The sequence below is a fragment of the Panthera pardus genome, unplaced genomic scaffold, assembly GCF_024362965.1.
Source record: "Panthera pardus isolate Hobbes unplaced genomic scaffold, ASM2436296v1 HiC_scaffold_13, whole genome shotgun sequence".
In the NCBI taxonomy this organism is placed as follows: domain Eukaryota; kingdom Metazoa; phylum Chordata; class Mammalia; order Carnivora; family Felidae; genus Panthera; species Panthera pardus.
The window spans coordinates 2,073,463-2,089,731 of NW_026526688.1; the positions used below are offsets into that span (position 1 = coordinate 2,073,463).

Below are 16,269 nucleotides of genomic sequence, written 5' to 3' on the forward strand. Positions count from 1 at the left end.
CCTGGTCCCCTCACCTGTGAACCACTTAAAAAGTGCTGACACCCTGTTCCTACCGGACAACGTAGGGTCAGGACGTTCGGGGGGAAATAAACTTTGTTTCGAAAAAGACCTATAGGTAGTTTCTGACACGTGCTCTTGGATTAGGTGATGTTTTAAAATTAAATTCACGTCACTTTTAAATCAAAAAGTCCTCAATGTAATTAAAACCACAGAAGTAACTCCTAGAACCTTTTTGTAACAGAAAATGGCAGGAAGCTACTGGCCGTTTACTTAGGCATCTTGTTCTTAAAATTGACACATTTCTGGCATTTAAATTTTTGTGTTTTTTTTTTTAATATTTTTTTAATGTTTATAACTGAAAGACAGACGCAGAGTGTGAGTCGGGGAGGGGCACACAGGAGGAGACACAGAATCCGAAGGAGGTTCCAGGCTCTGGGCTGTCAGCACAGAGCCCAACACAGGGCTCAAATCCACAAACTACAAGATCGTGACCTGAGCCAAAGTCGGATGGTTAACCGACTGAGCCACCCAGTCACCCCTGGCATTTAAATTTTCAATCAAGACTTAGAAAAATTAAACATGTTTCTGTAGAGCAAGTGAGAAGGCATTTATACAGAGAACAGGAAAACAGCTGTTTCACTGCTGTGAAAAGTCCCCTGTGGGTGTCGGGGTGGAGCTGCTGTGGACGAAAACCAGGGTTGTATCCTAGCCCGTCATTCTGGAAGATTTCGTGGACTTAACTAAAAATCCACGAGATTGCGAGAAGCTGTTCTCGTGTTAACTGGTCAGTCGGTGTCCCAGTCGTGTGTGGGATTCTGTGGTTTAGACGGGGGCAGATGCGTGTTGACCCCCTCTGGGCTGTTGCACGCGGTGATTGCTGAAGATTGCTGAATGACCCCTCCCCCCCACCATCCCCCAGGAAGAGGCATGGTCTCCTACCACGCACACAACGGGCCCGTCAAGTTCCTGGTTATGGCCACCGCCGCCCTCAAAACAGACAAGGACAAGCCCTTGGGCAGCCCACCACCCGGCGGGGACCCCCAGGACGGAGACCAGAAGGATGTGTTGCCGGGCGAGGGGCCGGGCCCCGGCCTGAGTCAGAGCAGCCCAGACGCCGTCTGGCTGGGGGGCTCGCTGGGCTCCGTGACCCACAGAAGCGATTTCTCCTCGTCGTCCGGGTCCCTGACCCCGTCGCAGGGCTCGGGCTCCCTGGAGCCCAGAGCGGAGGAGAGCGTCGTCTATGACCTCCTGCGGCTCCCCAGCATGTTGCCGAGCAGAGGGCGGCGGGTCAGGAGGGCGAAAGCCAGCTCGGTGCTGGTGGTGTGCGGGGGCCAGGGCCACCGGCGGGTGAGCAGGAAGGCCCGGCCGCAGCGCCCCGAGGAGCTGGCCGCCTCCATCATGGTCTGGCAGATCCCCCTGCTGAACGCGTGAGTCCGCGGCCCATCTGGGTGGCCGTGTCCTTGCGGCCAAGCCAGGCGACCCGAGGGCTGTAGCCGTGTCTACACTGGTTGAGGGTAAATCACGTCTTGGGGGAAGAAATGTGCAATACCGTCGCGGTGGTGTTTTCCGGAGCGGAAGTCAGCACAGACGCCCGTGAGGGGACAGAGGACCAGGCCGGGTTGCAGCCGTGTTGGCGTCCGGGGGCGACCGTGTGCTTCGCGAGCGCGGCAGACCACGCGGAAACACAGACGCTCCGCACCCACTCGCGGGCCCTGCTGCTTAGAGAGTTCGCGGACTCAGAACTTACGGGGAAATACAGCTTATTCCGTCGTAGAGAAACTTATTAACAATTCCTAGAGTAACCTTACTCGATTCAGAGTCTCTCCTTTTATTTATATTGTATATCTTTAAATTCCAGCACAGAGTCCGTAACGCTGAAGAGAGCCAGCTAACGTCCCCCCCGTCCAGGTGGTGGTATTTGCTTTCTGAAGTGAAGTGGGTTTTCCAAAGCGGCATAATGTGCGTGTTGTGTATTTTAACAAAGTAGTATTTTTGTACTGCCTTTTTTTTCTATTAAAAATTAACAGTTAATGTTTTAGTCAATATATCGTCTGTAACGTTTCACAAATAACGTTCGGCTTTGAACCAAAATGCTCAATACATTATCAACATCTAGACTCGAGCGTCCACACCAGAAGATCCTTCCCTCCTCCTCGCAGAGTATCAACACCCACATTAGAAATGCACGTTTCCCTCTCGTAGGAGATGCACACTGAGCGTGTCCTCAGCTCTTTCAGGGTGTTTCCCGCGCCTGCTGACCTGGACCTCGGTGTCTGCTTCGAATATGCCTTCTGAGGTTACTCATGGTGCTAGAGAGTGTGGGTGTGTCCCTGCTGGGGTGGGACACAGGCCGGGGACACTGCCTCAGTGTGCCTCCTGCAAGCACGCAGGCTTGCATTCTGCGGTCACAAAGCCCCCACGCGGTTGAGGCGTGCGGGCGAGCGGTGGGCCCCATCCCGTGCAGCGTGGGTTTACGTCTCCGTGTCATACTCACTGAGCGGTTTGAGAACATTAATGCGGGCATCACCGGAGATAAACTTCTCAGCACTTTACAGATGACTAAAAAATGCTAATTTTATGACTTAGCCAAATATTTCCCAAGGTGCACATATACCCCCACGCGAAAGTAATCTCTCCCCAAGCTTTCTTAAACTGTTAGCTGCTACCTGAAGTCATAAATAAAGTCTTTTTATTTAAAAATACAGTATTCGAATTGCCTTTTTTCCCCATAAAACACAAAGGGGCAGTTGGGGGGGGTCTGAGGGGCCCTTTCAAGTTCAGGATGGCCACCTGCCGGCCTGGGAGTTTCGTACGAGTTCCAGAGACAGTCCCAGCGTGAGAGGAACACGGTGCTATGACTTGAGGCGGGTGCTGAGCTGAGACACTTCCAAGAGACTCACGTACTCGCCGTTTTACATTTTGAGTGACGTCGCAGGTTGAATGAGTCTCGTGTAAAACACGAAGACCGCGTCTGCAGCCCCCCGAGCTCCGTAACGTCTGTGCGGCAGAAGCCATGAAGGTTCTCGGTCTTTTCACGGGCCGGGGGAACGGAAGGACTCTGACCTGATACTGTCTCAGAAAACTCCAAACCGGTAGGTTTTCTTCTGGCGTAAATAAGGAGAGAACGAGACCGTACAGGTGGAGGTTTGCATTTGGGTTGTAACATCAAGGACGTCATTAGAAAAAACCCCACGTGACGCCACATAGGGTGCTTCCGTGGTAACGGTCCCGCTCTGTGAGGGGCTCTGGGCGCTAAGCGGCCTCTCTCTGGGGCCATAGTTGTCTCCCGATTCACCCGCGGCCCCCTGAGCTCTTCCTGGGCTCCAAGAGTTAGGGCCCCACGCATGGGCCCGGTTCGCAAGGAGCCTGGCACGGCCCTGGCTCCTCCAACTGGGGCTCCCCACCCTGCCTCCCTACCTCGGGGCGAGGCCCGGTTCCCTCGGGCCCCTCACACCCCCCGGCCCGGCGGCCTCAGCGGCTCCGCGTGTGGTTGGCGCCTGGCCCCCAGCAGCATCCTGGGACCGCCAGGGTCAGACCCAGGTTTGGGCCAGTGCCGTGGATGGGTGCCCCCAAACTCTTAGGTTGGAATCTCACCCTGCAAGGTGGTGACGTCAGAAGGAGGGCGATGCTGAGGTGGCGAGGGTGGCGCCCCGTGCCGCGATCAACGCACACGGGAGAGGGTCCCCGGAGAGCTCCCACCCCCTCCGCCGGGGAGGACCGCGAGGACAGCGAGAAGACACCATCTGTGAGCCAGGGAGCCCCCTTCACACACCGGCCCCGCCCGGCCTCCGCTCTGGACTTGCGGCCCCAAGGGGTAAAGCGTAGCCCCCCGTCGCCGGCACTCCCGTACCCCCACCCCCACCCCAGGGTGGTGCTTGTCTCTGGAGCCTTATGTGCTGCTGAAGTACTGGCCCGTTTCCAGAGGGGGCCCTTCCCCAGACAGCCGACCCCACGCTGGGCCCCTGTGGGCCGCGACCCGGCACCCGGAGACTTGCCCCTGCACGGCCGTCCCGCCGCCCAGGGGCCTCGCGAGCTCAGGGCTCACCCAGGAGGCCCCTCGTGCTCCGTGCTGTGGGGGATGGGGCCCAGCTCCCCCCACCGAGCCGGCCGAGGTGCTGGCCGAGGGGGAGGGACGTCAGTGCGGGTGGGGCGGGGCGGGGGCGAGACCCTCCATCACGGCCAGGGCGCCCCCGTGTTAGGTGGGTGCTGTCATTCCCCCGAAGGGACCAGGAGCCAACCCGGAAGTGTGGACTCATCCTGTGGGGTTGACTCTGACCGGTGTGCCTGCAGGATTGGTGTGCACTTGCGGGCAAGAAGTGAGGACATCTGGTTCTTGTGAACAGTTAAGGCAGGATGGGGGCTCCGTGTTCTGGGGGGGGGTGGCAAGTACGTCTGCAAATCTAAGTGGTGCCAGGGGTCCTGTCCTCAGGCTCCTTGGCACTCGGCCGCCTGCACAGCAGGGAGCCCCCAGGGTCTCCGTGCCCCGAGCCTGGACTGGACCTGATGAGGGACTCAGCTCCAGGAGCTGGCCCAGCCCGGGCCTAGCCCGGCTCACAAGCTCAGCGGATAATGGCGTGCCAGGAAAACTTAGGGTAAGAGACGGACACAGGGGTGTGACAGGTCTGCCCCCCATCCTGGTTGGAGACAACCCCCATCTCCTCCTGCCCCCACCTCCTGTCTCCCTCCCCCCACCCTGTGGGGGACGCCCCCACCTCCTGTCTCTGCACCCCCACCCCCCGTCCCGGGTAGCTGGACAGGGCTGGTGGCTCCGAGCCCCCCTCTCTGAGCTGACACGCAGATGTCCCAGAGTCCCCTGCAGGGACCCAGCTCTGACCTCATCCATTTGGACTCTACCCGCACCACCTCCTGTGTCTGCCTCTTTGGCTGGGAGCACAGCCTTTTCCGCAGTTTGAGCCTTTGGGGACGCCTGGCTTCTGAGATAACCCTGTTCCCTGCAGAAGTGCTAAAGACCCCGGGCCCGTGAGAGGCCCTCCTTCCAGCAGAGAGAGAGGAAACGTCCTAACAGCCTCGGCCAGGGCCTGCTGCCGCCCTCTGAACCCCCGGCCACCAACCCAGCAGACACACGGGGGAAGAGCTGGGCGAGAGGCTTCCTTCCAAGACTCCGGTGCCTTTTTCCTGGTGTGGTGAACTCGGGGCCTGCTGGCTGGCTTTCCTGGCGGCTCGGGGCCTGCTCTCCAGCAGCGTTTCCTTGGTCACGAACGGGCGACTCACTTCACTTTCTGGGGTATTTCTGACAGGCTGTATAGAAATGGGATTTTGCAAATGGAGTCCTTGTATTTGATTTCCTAAATCATGTCCCAAAGCTGCTGTATGTCAGTATTTTGTGGGTTCAATCTGATAAGCGTGTCCTAGATCCTGAGGAAAGTGGGGTAGTTTCTAGCCGGTCTTCTCTCCTATAAAACGGACACAGCTTAAGCCCTAGAGAGCAGATAGTTTTCGGGTGACTTTCGGGTTTACGTGCGGGGAAGTGCGTTCTGTCCCGCGCCGGGGCGCAGGTGTATTGAGGGAAGCGAGGTGTGCTGCTGATGGTGGCCAGCCACCCGTCCGTGAAGGGTCCCCGACCGCACAGTTTCAGGACTGTTTCCGGCTGCCTGAGACCGTTGGAAAGCACCCCTCCCCCCCACACCCAGCGTGGTGGTTCTGCTTTGGGGCGCAGAGCACTTCCCCCCTTTCCAGACCACATCTCTTTCACGCCTCGCCTGCAGTCCCTGGGCACGCGCACGCACACACACTCAGCTTGCACACTCGCCTCTGTGCTCGCCTGCGAGGGCCTGTCTGCGCAATGTTTATTCAGGCAGAAGAGGAGAGAGAGAGAGGCAGCCTCTCGGCCTGTGTCTGGCTTGAGTTTGCTCCCTGCTGCTGGCTCTCTCCAAAGAGCCTCAGAAAGAATTAACCCTTGAAAAGCGGGTTGGTGAATTCTTTGGTGCCTGACAGCTTTTGTTGGGTTGAAAGCACCCTTCTGCCGCCTCTTCGTGGGGGAGAATTCCGCGTTGGTCCTTCTAGGCGTCCGCATGGTGTGTCCTTCGCCCTCCGGACCTGCAGTCGGTGACACGGCCCCTTGTCCCTCCTGAGAAGGTGCCGAGCCCTGGACCCCCAGTGCGGGAGGGCCCAGCCAGGGCAGGAAGCGGGCGGCCTGGGAAGCTCAGGTGACTTTTTCTCACCTGTGCCGTGAGGGCTGTGGCCCCTGCCTACTTGGCGCAGGGACTGAGCAGCCGTCCGTGCGTCACAGGCCATCTTGCCGTACAGGACACTTTCTCGAGTCTGACTCTTGAAGCGGCGTTTCTCCGCGCCTCCTGTCGGCAGACACCACGTGGGCACAGCTTTGTGGTTTTATGAAAGACGGTCGCCGTGGGAGGTAGGGGGTCTGTGCCCCGTTGGGCGGTTGAGGACGCCGCGACTGGGAGAGGTCGGGCGTCCCGCCAGAGGGGACTGGGCACGGAGCCGCGGAAGCCGGACGCTGGTGACAGACAGCAGGACTGGGTGGGCCTTCGGCCAGGACCGGAATTTACCGGACTGGGGTGACCGGGTGGGAACCGCGGGGAAAAAGGGGGAGGCGCAGACCCTTGGCGGGGACCCCGCTGGCCGGGATCGTGTGGGTGGGCTGCCGGGAGCCCAGCCAGGCCGCGGAGCGGACAGGCAGAAGGGCGGCCAGCGTACCCGCACAGTGGTGCCCACGGAGACCCGAGGCTCCGCGTGATTGAGGGGCTTTTCCCTCGTCTGGGTTGTCAACGCCAGAGATAACGGATCACCCATACGAGCGGCTTGCTGGCTGAACGTGCCCACCAGGCTGTCTCCGGTTACGATGCACGGGGTCTCTAGAAGTTCTGGTTCACACAGACGACCCGGTACGGAGCGCATCAGCTGAGCGTCACGGAGCCAGCCGCCTTCTAGGAGGATGACCAGACGTAGGCCGCGTGTGGTGTTCTAGAATGCGGTTTGAGGGCCGAGGCAGAGCCCAGGGCCAGGCGGTGATGAATGTGGGGGAGGGGAGCGAGGGGGAGGGCAGAGCTGAGGTTGGGGGAGGGGCGGGGTCCCCGAGGGTCCTGCTCTGGTAGGTCTGCTCCCGTACAGCGTCTGAGCAGAGCCGGGGGACCCGGTAAAGTGTGTCCCAGCCGCTGACAGGCGAATTCTAGAAGGTTCTGAGGTGCAGGGCTGCTGGTGCATGGCGTGCACGCAGAGAGAGAGCCCTGTGCGCCTTGCTCTAGGCCGGTAAGTAATGGAGGAGTTATTCTTATGTTTTTCTGCTCATCAAAAAATTATTGGTTTTTTTTTTCCTGTGGTGCCAAGTGTGTGGGACTCGTGTCCTGTGTCCAGTTCAGTGGTTCTCATCCAGGCAGGGCGGCAGGCGGGCCGAGGCCAGGGGGGACGCTGGACGCCCCGTGCACAGACGGCCCCCGGCCGACGGAGCTGAGGCCACGCCAATTCTTCACGTTCTCCGTCTCTAGGGAAGGTCGCTTGCTCGATTTCTTTTTTTGGTGTGAACATACGGGATTCCTGCTCTGTCCCCAGATGTCCCCGTCGTCTCGCTGCGTCCGCCTGGCTTTGGCGCTATTCTCGGCACCCTATTCTGGGCAAGTTCAACGGGCGCACGTCCAGATTTACACAAACGGTAATTTTGGTCTCCGCACAAAGATTCACGACTGACTCCGCTACGGAATTCCTCAGAGGACAGGATTTCTCCAGACGAGGATCCACCTGGGGTTTGTGGATCTCTAGGGGCCACAGTTGGCGATCGGGGGCTCTGAACTGCCAGGAAGCATACGCAACCCGTGTGCCGGCTGCCGTGTGTGTCTGCGTTTCCCGCCCCGGGAGCAGCTGGAGCGTTCATTCTGCCAAAGTGAGCGACCAGAAGATTATTTGAAGCCACTGTCCTGGTTTGTGCCAGCATCCTGAAACCTCTTTCAGCTTTCGGGAAATACAGACGGGGGGCTGAGAACACAAGCTTTGACATTCAGACGGTGGCTTCGCGACTTAGGTTTGCTGGCCATGCAGCTTCGGGCTAATTACCTCTTTGAGCCTCAATTCTGTCACCTGTAAAATGCAGGAGGTTGGTAAGATTTACATAAAATAACGGATGAAGGTCTCGATTCAGTGCCTGGCCTGTGGTCGGGCAGCCGTCACCCCGGAAAGCGCTTGCCCTCTGGACCCCTGTCTCCACCACGCCGTCCTGCAGGCCACGGTTATTTTGATCTTCCCATGATTTTCTCACTTCTTATTGGATACGTTCATCCTCTCCACAAGGATGTGTTGCTTGCCTGCAGCAGGCCAGGCCCCGGTTGGGAGGGCCAAGGCCGGGGCACCCACCCGGGGCCACACCGCTCCGGTGCTGTGCAGACGCCTCTGCAGATCTCGCTCATCTCGGCGAGTTCGTGTGCCGGGCCGAACGACGGCCCCCAGATGCCCACATCCTAGTGCCCAGACCCCTTGTTGCCTCACACAGCAAAAGGGACTTAGCACATGTGACTAAATTAAGGATCTTGGGATGAGGGGACGAGACTCGATCCTGGGGGCCCAGGCACCATCACAGGGGTCCTTGCAAGGGAGAGGCGGGCGGGTCAGAGAAGGAAACGGGTGAGGGAGAGAGCCACAGGGGCAAAGCCGAGGAAGGGGCTTGTGCACGCCGGAGAAGTGAGCAAACGGGGCCTCCCCTGGAGTTTCCAGAAGGAACCGGCCCTGCCACCGTCCCGACTTCAGCCCGGGGAGACCCAGGTTGGGTTTCTCACCTGCAGAACCTCAAGCAAGAAATGTGTATTGTTTGAAGCCGAAGCCACAGATTTTATGGCAACATGTCACAGCGACCACAGGGAACCCGCACCCTCCTGTGGATTGAGTTCTTACTCGTGCAGGACTAGGCCACGCAGAGGTGCCGTCAGATGGCGGCCACGCTGGAGGCCCTGAGGAATCCTGCGGAGGCTTCTCGTCTTCTGCTGGACACCTTCCGGGGCGAAGGGCAAGATGGGACCGGACAGCAGATCGTCTGAAAGGTCTTCTTGCAACCGGGTGGAGGGGCACCAACCCGCGGAGTGACCATCAGCCCCGTGTCCCAGCAGCGCCCCCGGGCTGCTGCACGCTGAGCTCTGTTCAGGAGTCACCCGGTGCCGCCTGACCCAGCAGGGCTTGGTTTGGAGCGGGCTCTCCAGGTGTGGGGACTGCGTCCCGACTTCCTGTTTTCTGCACTGTGCTCTGCCTGGATGGAGCAGGTGGTGGTCGGGGGTCTCTGAGACCTGCAGCCCCCCGGGTGTTCCCACAGCACGCCCGCTGCCTGGTGGGCCTCCAGTGCCCAAGGACTCAGGGCAGAAGCCAGATGCAGGCCCTGCGGCCCCAGGCCGTGTGAAAATGACACCTTACTGTTCTCCACGGCCGCTGAGGTGTGGTTTGGGGCCACAGCCGTCTCCCGAGTCCCCTGGCCTTCCCGGAGCTCTGCCCATGGCATCTTTTCTGCAGGGGACCCCGTGAACTCTCACGGCCCCACAGGGCGAGGGCAGTGAATCCCTGCAGCCGGCACAGTCCCTTCCGAACGCAGCCTCCTCGAACCCTCTCCCGTCCCCTTGGAGGCCTGAGTCCCAGGCCAACCTTGTGGCCGGGCAGGGAGACCCCTCGCTTGGCAGAAGAGAGGTGACGTGTGGGAAAGAAGGGGGCGTGAGAGCGGGACGGGCTGAGGGGACAGTGGGGCGACTGGAGGTTCAGCAGAGTCTCTGTGGAACTCATTCCCCAAACACACTTGTCCAAAGTAATCGCATTTATGTTTTCTTTTCCTTTCTAAGAGCAAAACGGTAGACGTTCAAGGGGAAATAAAAGGCACGAACAACAAAGTCGTCAGGCTAGGATGTCTCTGATGACAGGCTGGTCCTGGCCCAGGACACCTGGCGGGCAGGGCGGGGACGGACCCTCAGCCAGCGGCTCTGGGACCTCGAGCCCACCGGGCAGCGGGGTCTGGGCCCGGCCTGGGGAAAGGTGGCGGACAGGCTTCGGAGAGGCCCCGAGCGGGCCTGGACGCAGAGCTGGGAGCAGCCCCCAGACGCGCACCGTGTCAGGTGCGACACAGGTGCGGCGGGGAGGCTCCCGTAACGCAACCGCTTTCGTGCGTGGACATTTCCGCCCAACTCGTCCGGCGGCTCCCGGAGGCGCCCGGCTCGGCCTTGCTGGAAGGGTCCGGATGATCGCAGGAGCTCAGTGCCATCGTCCGCTTACCCGGGGGTCCCCTCCCACGGAGGCTCCCTCCGGAGCGGGACCCCAAAGATGCCCGAGGAGGGGAGACACAGCAGGAGGCAGAGGCCTCTCGGAAGGAAGGCAGGGGGAGCTGGGAAGGCTTGGTGGCCCCGGGCCTCCTGCGGCGGCACAGAACGACTGTGAGCTGCGGGGTCCCGTCCCCTGCAACTGTGCCAGGCGGCCCTTCCTCCGGCCGAGGCCGCCCCCTGCTTCCGGGGGACTGAGTGCAGGAGTGGGGGTCCGAGGAAGCAGCGTCCAGCATCTCTGTAACCACGAAACCAGAGCATCGCGCACCCGAAAGGCCAGGGTTCACACAGGCCCTCCGGCTTCGATGTCCCTCAGGAGCGCTCTCCTGGCGGGCGCCCGGCCGAACCCTGGAGCGGTGGGAAAGAGGCCGTGTGCTGGAAGACGCGGAGGACCGCCTGGCCGGCCACCAGATTCCGTGTCCACATACAGACTTTTAATCGTTTATCCTGAGAGAGAGCCGGTGCGGGGGTGGGGGGGCGGCCAGAGAGGGAGGGAGAGAGAAAATGCCAGGCAGGCTCCGCCCTGTCAGCCCAGAGCCCGACGTGGGGCTCCAGCTCACCAACCGTGAGCTCCTGACTGGAACCAAAATCAGGAGTCAGGTGTTTGACTGACTGAGCCCCCCGGGCGCCCCGGATTCTGTGTATGTTTATTGGAAATAGTCTAGAGCCCCTTTGTGACCACCCCTCCCCCATCCCGTGGCTACTTTTCCGCGAGCCCATTGCCCAGCCCCACGGGAAGTCGAGGTCCAGACAGATGAGGCAGGAGAGCCCAGCCGTGCTGCCCTGGGTGCCGTGGCCTGGGGCTTCTCGAGGACCAGCCGGCAGCCTGCTGCTCCTCAGACCCACATCCTCCAGCCGGGCCGGGTCCCCGAGTGTCCCCAGGCCGCGTGTGGAGCAGAGACGCGGGTGACATTTTGACAGAATGCCGTGTGCCCATTTAGCTGCGTCCCGAGGAAGTGGCCGTCTGTATTGTGTATCCTTGCCAAACTCTCCTTTGTCCACCCATTCATTTGTATCGTATTTTGAGAAGGCCAGTCCTCAACGGGTTAAAAACAAGGAAAACAGCCACGTGCTCCCCCACAGCAGACCGTCTGAGAGGCGAAGACCCCAGACCCCTGTCCTGCTTTCCCAGAGCTGCCTTAAGGAAGGGCCGCGGGAGGCCGGGGCAGGGGCCACGCGCCCTCCCACGGTCCGTAGGCCAGGCCGGCACCCCTGCGTCACGGCCTCGCCGTCTGAGGGCCGGAGCTCGCCGGCATCCTCGGCTGTGGCCGTATCGTTCCAGCCTCTGCCTCTGCCTTCACTCGGCCTCCCTCTGTGCCCGTCCACGTCTGGGACGGAGTCTCCTTCTGGAAGGACCCGCTCACCTTGCGTTAGGGCCCGCCCTAACTCGCTCATTTCAGTTTGGCTGCCCCATCTCCAAATAAGGTCACGCTCTGAGGGGCTGGGACTCCAACATGCCTTTATCGGGGGTTGGGGGGACACAACTTGACCCATAAGAACCTTTAAGTTGGGGTTAACTGGATAAGGTGTCCTTATTTAGTTTATACTTTTGAGATTTCCTAATTAGACCTTTACTGTGTGAAAACTTGAAAAAAACAAAACTTTTTTTGCAGTCCCTGTGTTATCAGTGGGGAGACAGTAACACTGTGCTTCCATTTTGATTTTGGTTTTTGTCTCATTTAACCTTGCACCTCACCTAAGGCATTGCTGACATTGTTTTCTTTTTAACTGGATTTTTTTTTTTTAAGTTATTTATCTTGAGAGAGAGAGAGCAGAGGAGGGGCAGAGAGCAGGAGCGAGACAGAATCCCAAGCAGGGTCCTGGCCATCCGCAAGGAGCCTGACGTGGGGCTCGAACCCACGAATCGCAAGATCCTGACCTTGCTGCTTAACTGACCGAGCCACCCAGACGCCCCACGAGCATTCCTTGTATAGTGAAATCAACTGTGCTGTAGAAGAGACTGATCTGAGAACAGCAGGCACCCCGCTCTGGGGACCGCCTTCCCGGCGTGGCGGTAAAGGCACCGGGCCCTCCTGCTGCACCCACACCACTGGGCGTCCCCAGTGCTGCTTGTCCAGGAGAGAACTCCCGTCCTGGCCCTAACCTACTAGAGCAGTGGGCAAACGGCAGGAGATTCCCTTCCGGAAAGTTCCTGCAGGCCCACTGTGAGAAGTAGGAGTGTTGAGCAGAATGGTTTTTAGGGCAGAGAAGGACCCATCCCCCAGGTTGCAAGGCCAACACCCTCCCTCCCCGCCCCCAGTCTCGGGCGACTCACCCACCGGGCAGCTTCAGCTGGAAAAGTGAACCCTTCACTCGCAGCACAAAGTGTTTGGGGCTTGGGGTGGAAATCCGTGTGGCAGGATGAAGCCATCGAGATGTACTAGGAAGCCAATTTGATTTTTAACGCATCGATTCCCGTTACACGAAGTATGGTTTTGTGCCTCCTTGATCTATACTCGGAAGATAGGACTCATTCATTTGGAAAGACGGTGTTTCACTGTCAGTGTGAAGAAGGGCCTGGGGTTGGGCACGTGACACGAAAGTGACATCGGACTCTTTGAGAGAGAGTCCGTTCCCTCAGCTGTAAAACTGCCCTCTGGCAGTGCGTGTATCTACACCTGGGTATTTTGCGGAGTTACATGCACGCTTACGTGTAGGTATACCGCGAAGATTCATGTGAGATCGTATTTGATTGTAAATAACTTGCTCTAACAGGATAAACACATGCCTTGAAAGTATTTAAAAATAACTGTTCAGTTGGTATGTCTTTTCCAAGAGAAGGTTTACCAGAATCAGCACTAATGAACTTCACGGCCCTTAGGGATTGCAGTCCTGACTCACTTGACAGGAACTGTTGGCCTCCTGGTGGCCTGCCAGCCCCCCCCCACCCCCCTCCTTCCGCTGCCCACAGTGATGAAGGACGGCAGGAGGGAGACACTCAGCACAATCAGGCTTCCTCCTCTCACCGACTGGACCAGCACCGAGCACAGCTTGATCTGCTCACAGTGCTGGCCCTGGGGCTTGAGGCTAAAAAGACAGGTCTCCATTGTCCTATTCAGATCAGGACCGCTCAGGTATTCTCCTAAACCCGGGACTGTCCGTAACAGAAAATGTGTGCAGTGACATCACAAGTACACGGTCGGTACACAACCAGTTAATGGCCAATCGTCAACAGTATTTCAGGGCACTTACATTCCTCTTTTTCGCGCTAACATTCTCAGGCACGGGCTAATTAGATGCTTGGGAAAACTCAGGCCTGAGGAGAATATTCACCATGTTGAAGAAATGGCTTACACGACACTACAAACGGACCCAGAGCCATCAGAGCCGAAGGGGGTAGTCACGGTGGGGCCAGGGGAATTTCAGGGAGCTCTGTGTAGGAGATGGCTTCGTGTTCGTACGACACGGGCAGAATTTTTCAAGGCCGCGGGGACTGATGTTTCCACACCAACACACAGATATTCTGGTTAATTTTTCATGCCAAGAGACTCAAAGCACTATGTAGCAACGGGATCGATTCCTGACAGCTACTGGAATTTAATTGCTTCTTATTGGAAGGCAGGAGTGCATCAACTCTTATGGGCTATTAAGCTTTGGGGAAACTATCTGCTCTCTGGCATCAGCACAAGTAGAAAACCGGTGTCCAGCATCCAAACAGGGCTCAGTGCTGGACTGCCCAGCCGCCTGAATCTTCTGTAAGTACTGGGTGTTGTGTGATGAAAACGACATGCAGAAGCACAGAACTGGGAACACAGAAAGTATTTGCTGACACTCAGCCAGAGGGGCAGTGACAAAGTCACAGGTGACGAGTGGGGCTGTCCTCCCGCTAGAGTTAAGACCCACTGAGCTAAATGCCTTGCATGTGTCACCTTGGTCAGACAGAAGAGGACAGAAGACCACAGAGAGGTCAGGGGTTCTGTGCAAATTTCTTAAGATGGAGAAATGGTGACATTGGTGTTTGAAATGCCATCTGTTGAATTCCAAAGCTGTGCTCTCTGCTCTCCCCATGCAGTTTCCAGATGGGGGTCAGAGTCCCCTAAGCCTGGTGCCCAGGCCGGGAGACCCTGCATTTATTAGGGGGCCGGACACCATCTCACCCAGGGCAATTCTGAGTTTCACTTACATTTTCATTTATACCTCATACAGCTCTGCACAGCTCGTTTATACACTTCAAGTGTGCCATGCGTGGTTAGGCTCTTTCTGAGCAGTGGAAAATTTAAAATAGTAAAATAATAATATTCTTGAAATACTGTTGGAATGGACGTTATTTAATGTTTACGACAAGTCCTTCTTTTTCTGGGTATTGTTGGATCCCATGTTTGATTTCAGGGACTCTGGATGTCCCTGTAGTTTGAATGACTTCCTAATTAAATGCATGGATCGTTCCACGGCAATTTCCATTGGCCATATTGGGACCACAGTACATTTTTAAAAATAAAACATGTAAAGTCTGAAAATGGATGGGGTTCCCCACACACCTTATCTACCAGATGGCATATGGGTTGGATGAATATTTTAAGTTAATTCATTTACTTTTTCACTCATTCAATAAACATTTACTAAGAACCTAGTATATGGCAAGCATAGTAAGATCCCGCGGGAAGAAAAGTTAAATGCGACGTATTACCTGATCTCTGGAAGTTTGGAGAACGGTAGAGAAGACAGGCCAGTACTCCACCTTTGGTTGGGGAAAACTTAGGGGCCACTGGATTCTAATCCATAAAAGTGGGTGGGGGACGAGGATGAGGCTATAAAGCTGTGGGTCAGCCTAAAGCTTCCCCTGAAAGAATGGGGGTGAGGGCTGGAGGCATTGCTGGGAAATAAGTTTAAAACTCCACTCCAGGCATCTTTAAGCCAATGGAGCTGGGTGAGCTAGTGACACACAGTCTCCATGTGAAGGTGAACAGAACATCCGCGAAAAAAGATCCCAGTAGATTTTGGAATGTTTTTGGAGTAAAGAGAACAAAACAAAAATGGAGCATGATGGGAATGAGTTCAGCCCCTAAAAGATCTGCTTCTGGTATAGTTAACTGATAATTTAAAAATATACATCCCAGTAGTTTGCTTGGTTTCTGCTTCCTTTGATCCAAATCCCGAGGTAAAGTATTCCACTTGGCAGAATGAAAACGTTTTTTAAGGATGTTCTCAGGGTGTTAGCTCTGGCGCTGAAATCCAAAAGCCTCGCAGCGTATGAAACCGGCAAAGGCTGTCAAAAGCAAAATTTGAAAAAAGTCAAGTCTGAGGCTCTCTGGGCCTATGGAAATGTAATCATCATAATTTTTGCATAAAACTTAAAAATAGCGTTTGCCATCAGGGGTCCAGTCTTAATTAGAACTGACCTGGGCAGGAAGCAGCTGTATGTAGGAATAAAAAGCAGCTGAAGTCAGAGGAAGTGTCTCCCTTGTCCACTGGTTTTGTGGAGCTAACACTTCACGTTCTCGGTGAGGTCCAGAGGGTCCCCCCTTGGCCCTATGCCAGGTCCGAGCTGCAGGGAGCCGGAGATGGTTGAGGCCACACTTCCAGACAGAAGAACAAAGTTCAGCAGTTTCCTCTGAGCGTTCGCAACGTTTTTGTCTTTTATCCCGGAATCTGTAAGGATGTAGGCAATAGGTTTTTAACCACTAAATATGCCAACAACGCAGCGTCCCCAATTTTGCAAACATATGTAAACACTACATTTTATCGCACGGTTTTGTAACGGAGGAGCGGGGGAGGGGAAGCAGGACACAAAAGAGTGTGGTCGGGGCAGAAACCCCGAGCCCGCCGGCGGGAACCTGCTCTCCGCTTCTCGCGGGGTGGCTGCGGGGATTCACTCACACCGGGGCGCAGCTCGGGCCCAGCATCGGCCGTGGGGCCGTCGTGGGGTCAGGTGGCGCCGCCCTCCACGCCTGCAGCCCGCATCTCGGCAGGAAGTCCCGGGGTCCTGGAAAGGGTTAAGCGGGCGGCGGGCGGGCGGGGCGCGCGGAGGAGGCCCCGGCGCCGAGCCGCAACCCTCTCCCCGGAGTCGGGACTC

General features: G+C 57.3%; 1 protein-coding gene and 1 long non-coding RNA gene across 7 annotated transcripts in view; one reads left to right on the plus strand and one right to left on the minus strand.

Moving 5' to 3' along the window:
• The window catches only part of ARHGEF10 (Rho guanine nucleotide exchange factor 10), a 103,943-nt gene extending 101,912 nt beyond the window's left edge, over positions 1–2,031 (plus strand). For all 5 annotated transcript variants that reach the window (XM_053900755.1, XM_053900756.1, XM_053900757.1 and 2 more), the window contains one exon: positions 920–2,031. In XM_053900755.1, coding sequence (XP_053756730.1) covers positions 920–1,431 — 512 coding nt within the window. In that variant the 3' untranslated portion in view covers positions 1,432–2,031. The remainder of the gene's footprint in view (positions 1–919) is intronic.
• An 11,738-nt stretch (positions 2,032–13,769) lies between these two features.
• LOC109254252 (uncharacterized) lies at positions 13,770–16,267 on the minus strand. 2 transcript variants are annotated; one of them, XR_002074723.2, is made up of 3 exons: positions 15,945–16,267; positions 15,596–15,845; positions 13,770–15,462 (listed from the first exon to the last, which is right to left on the minus strand). It is a non-coding gene; the product is annotated as an uncharacterized LOC109254252 (long non-coding RNA). The 2 variants fall into 2 exon arrangements; XR_008421521.1 differs by having other exon boundaries at positions 16,074–16,264.
• Positions 16,268–16,269: the final 2 nt, after the last annotated feature.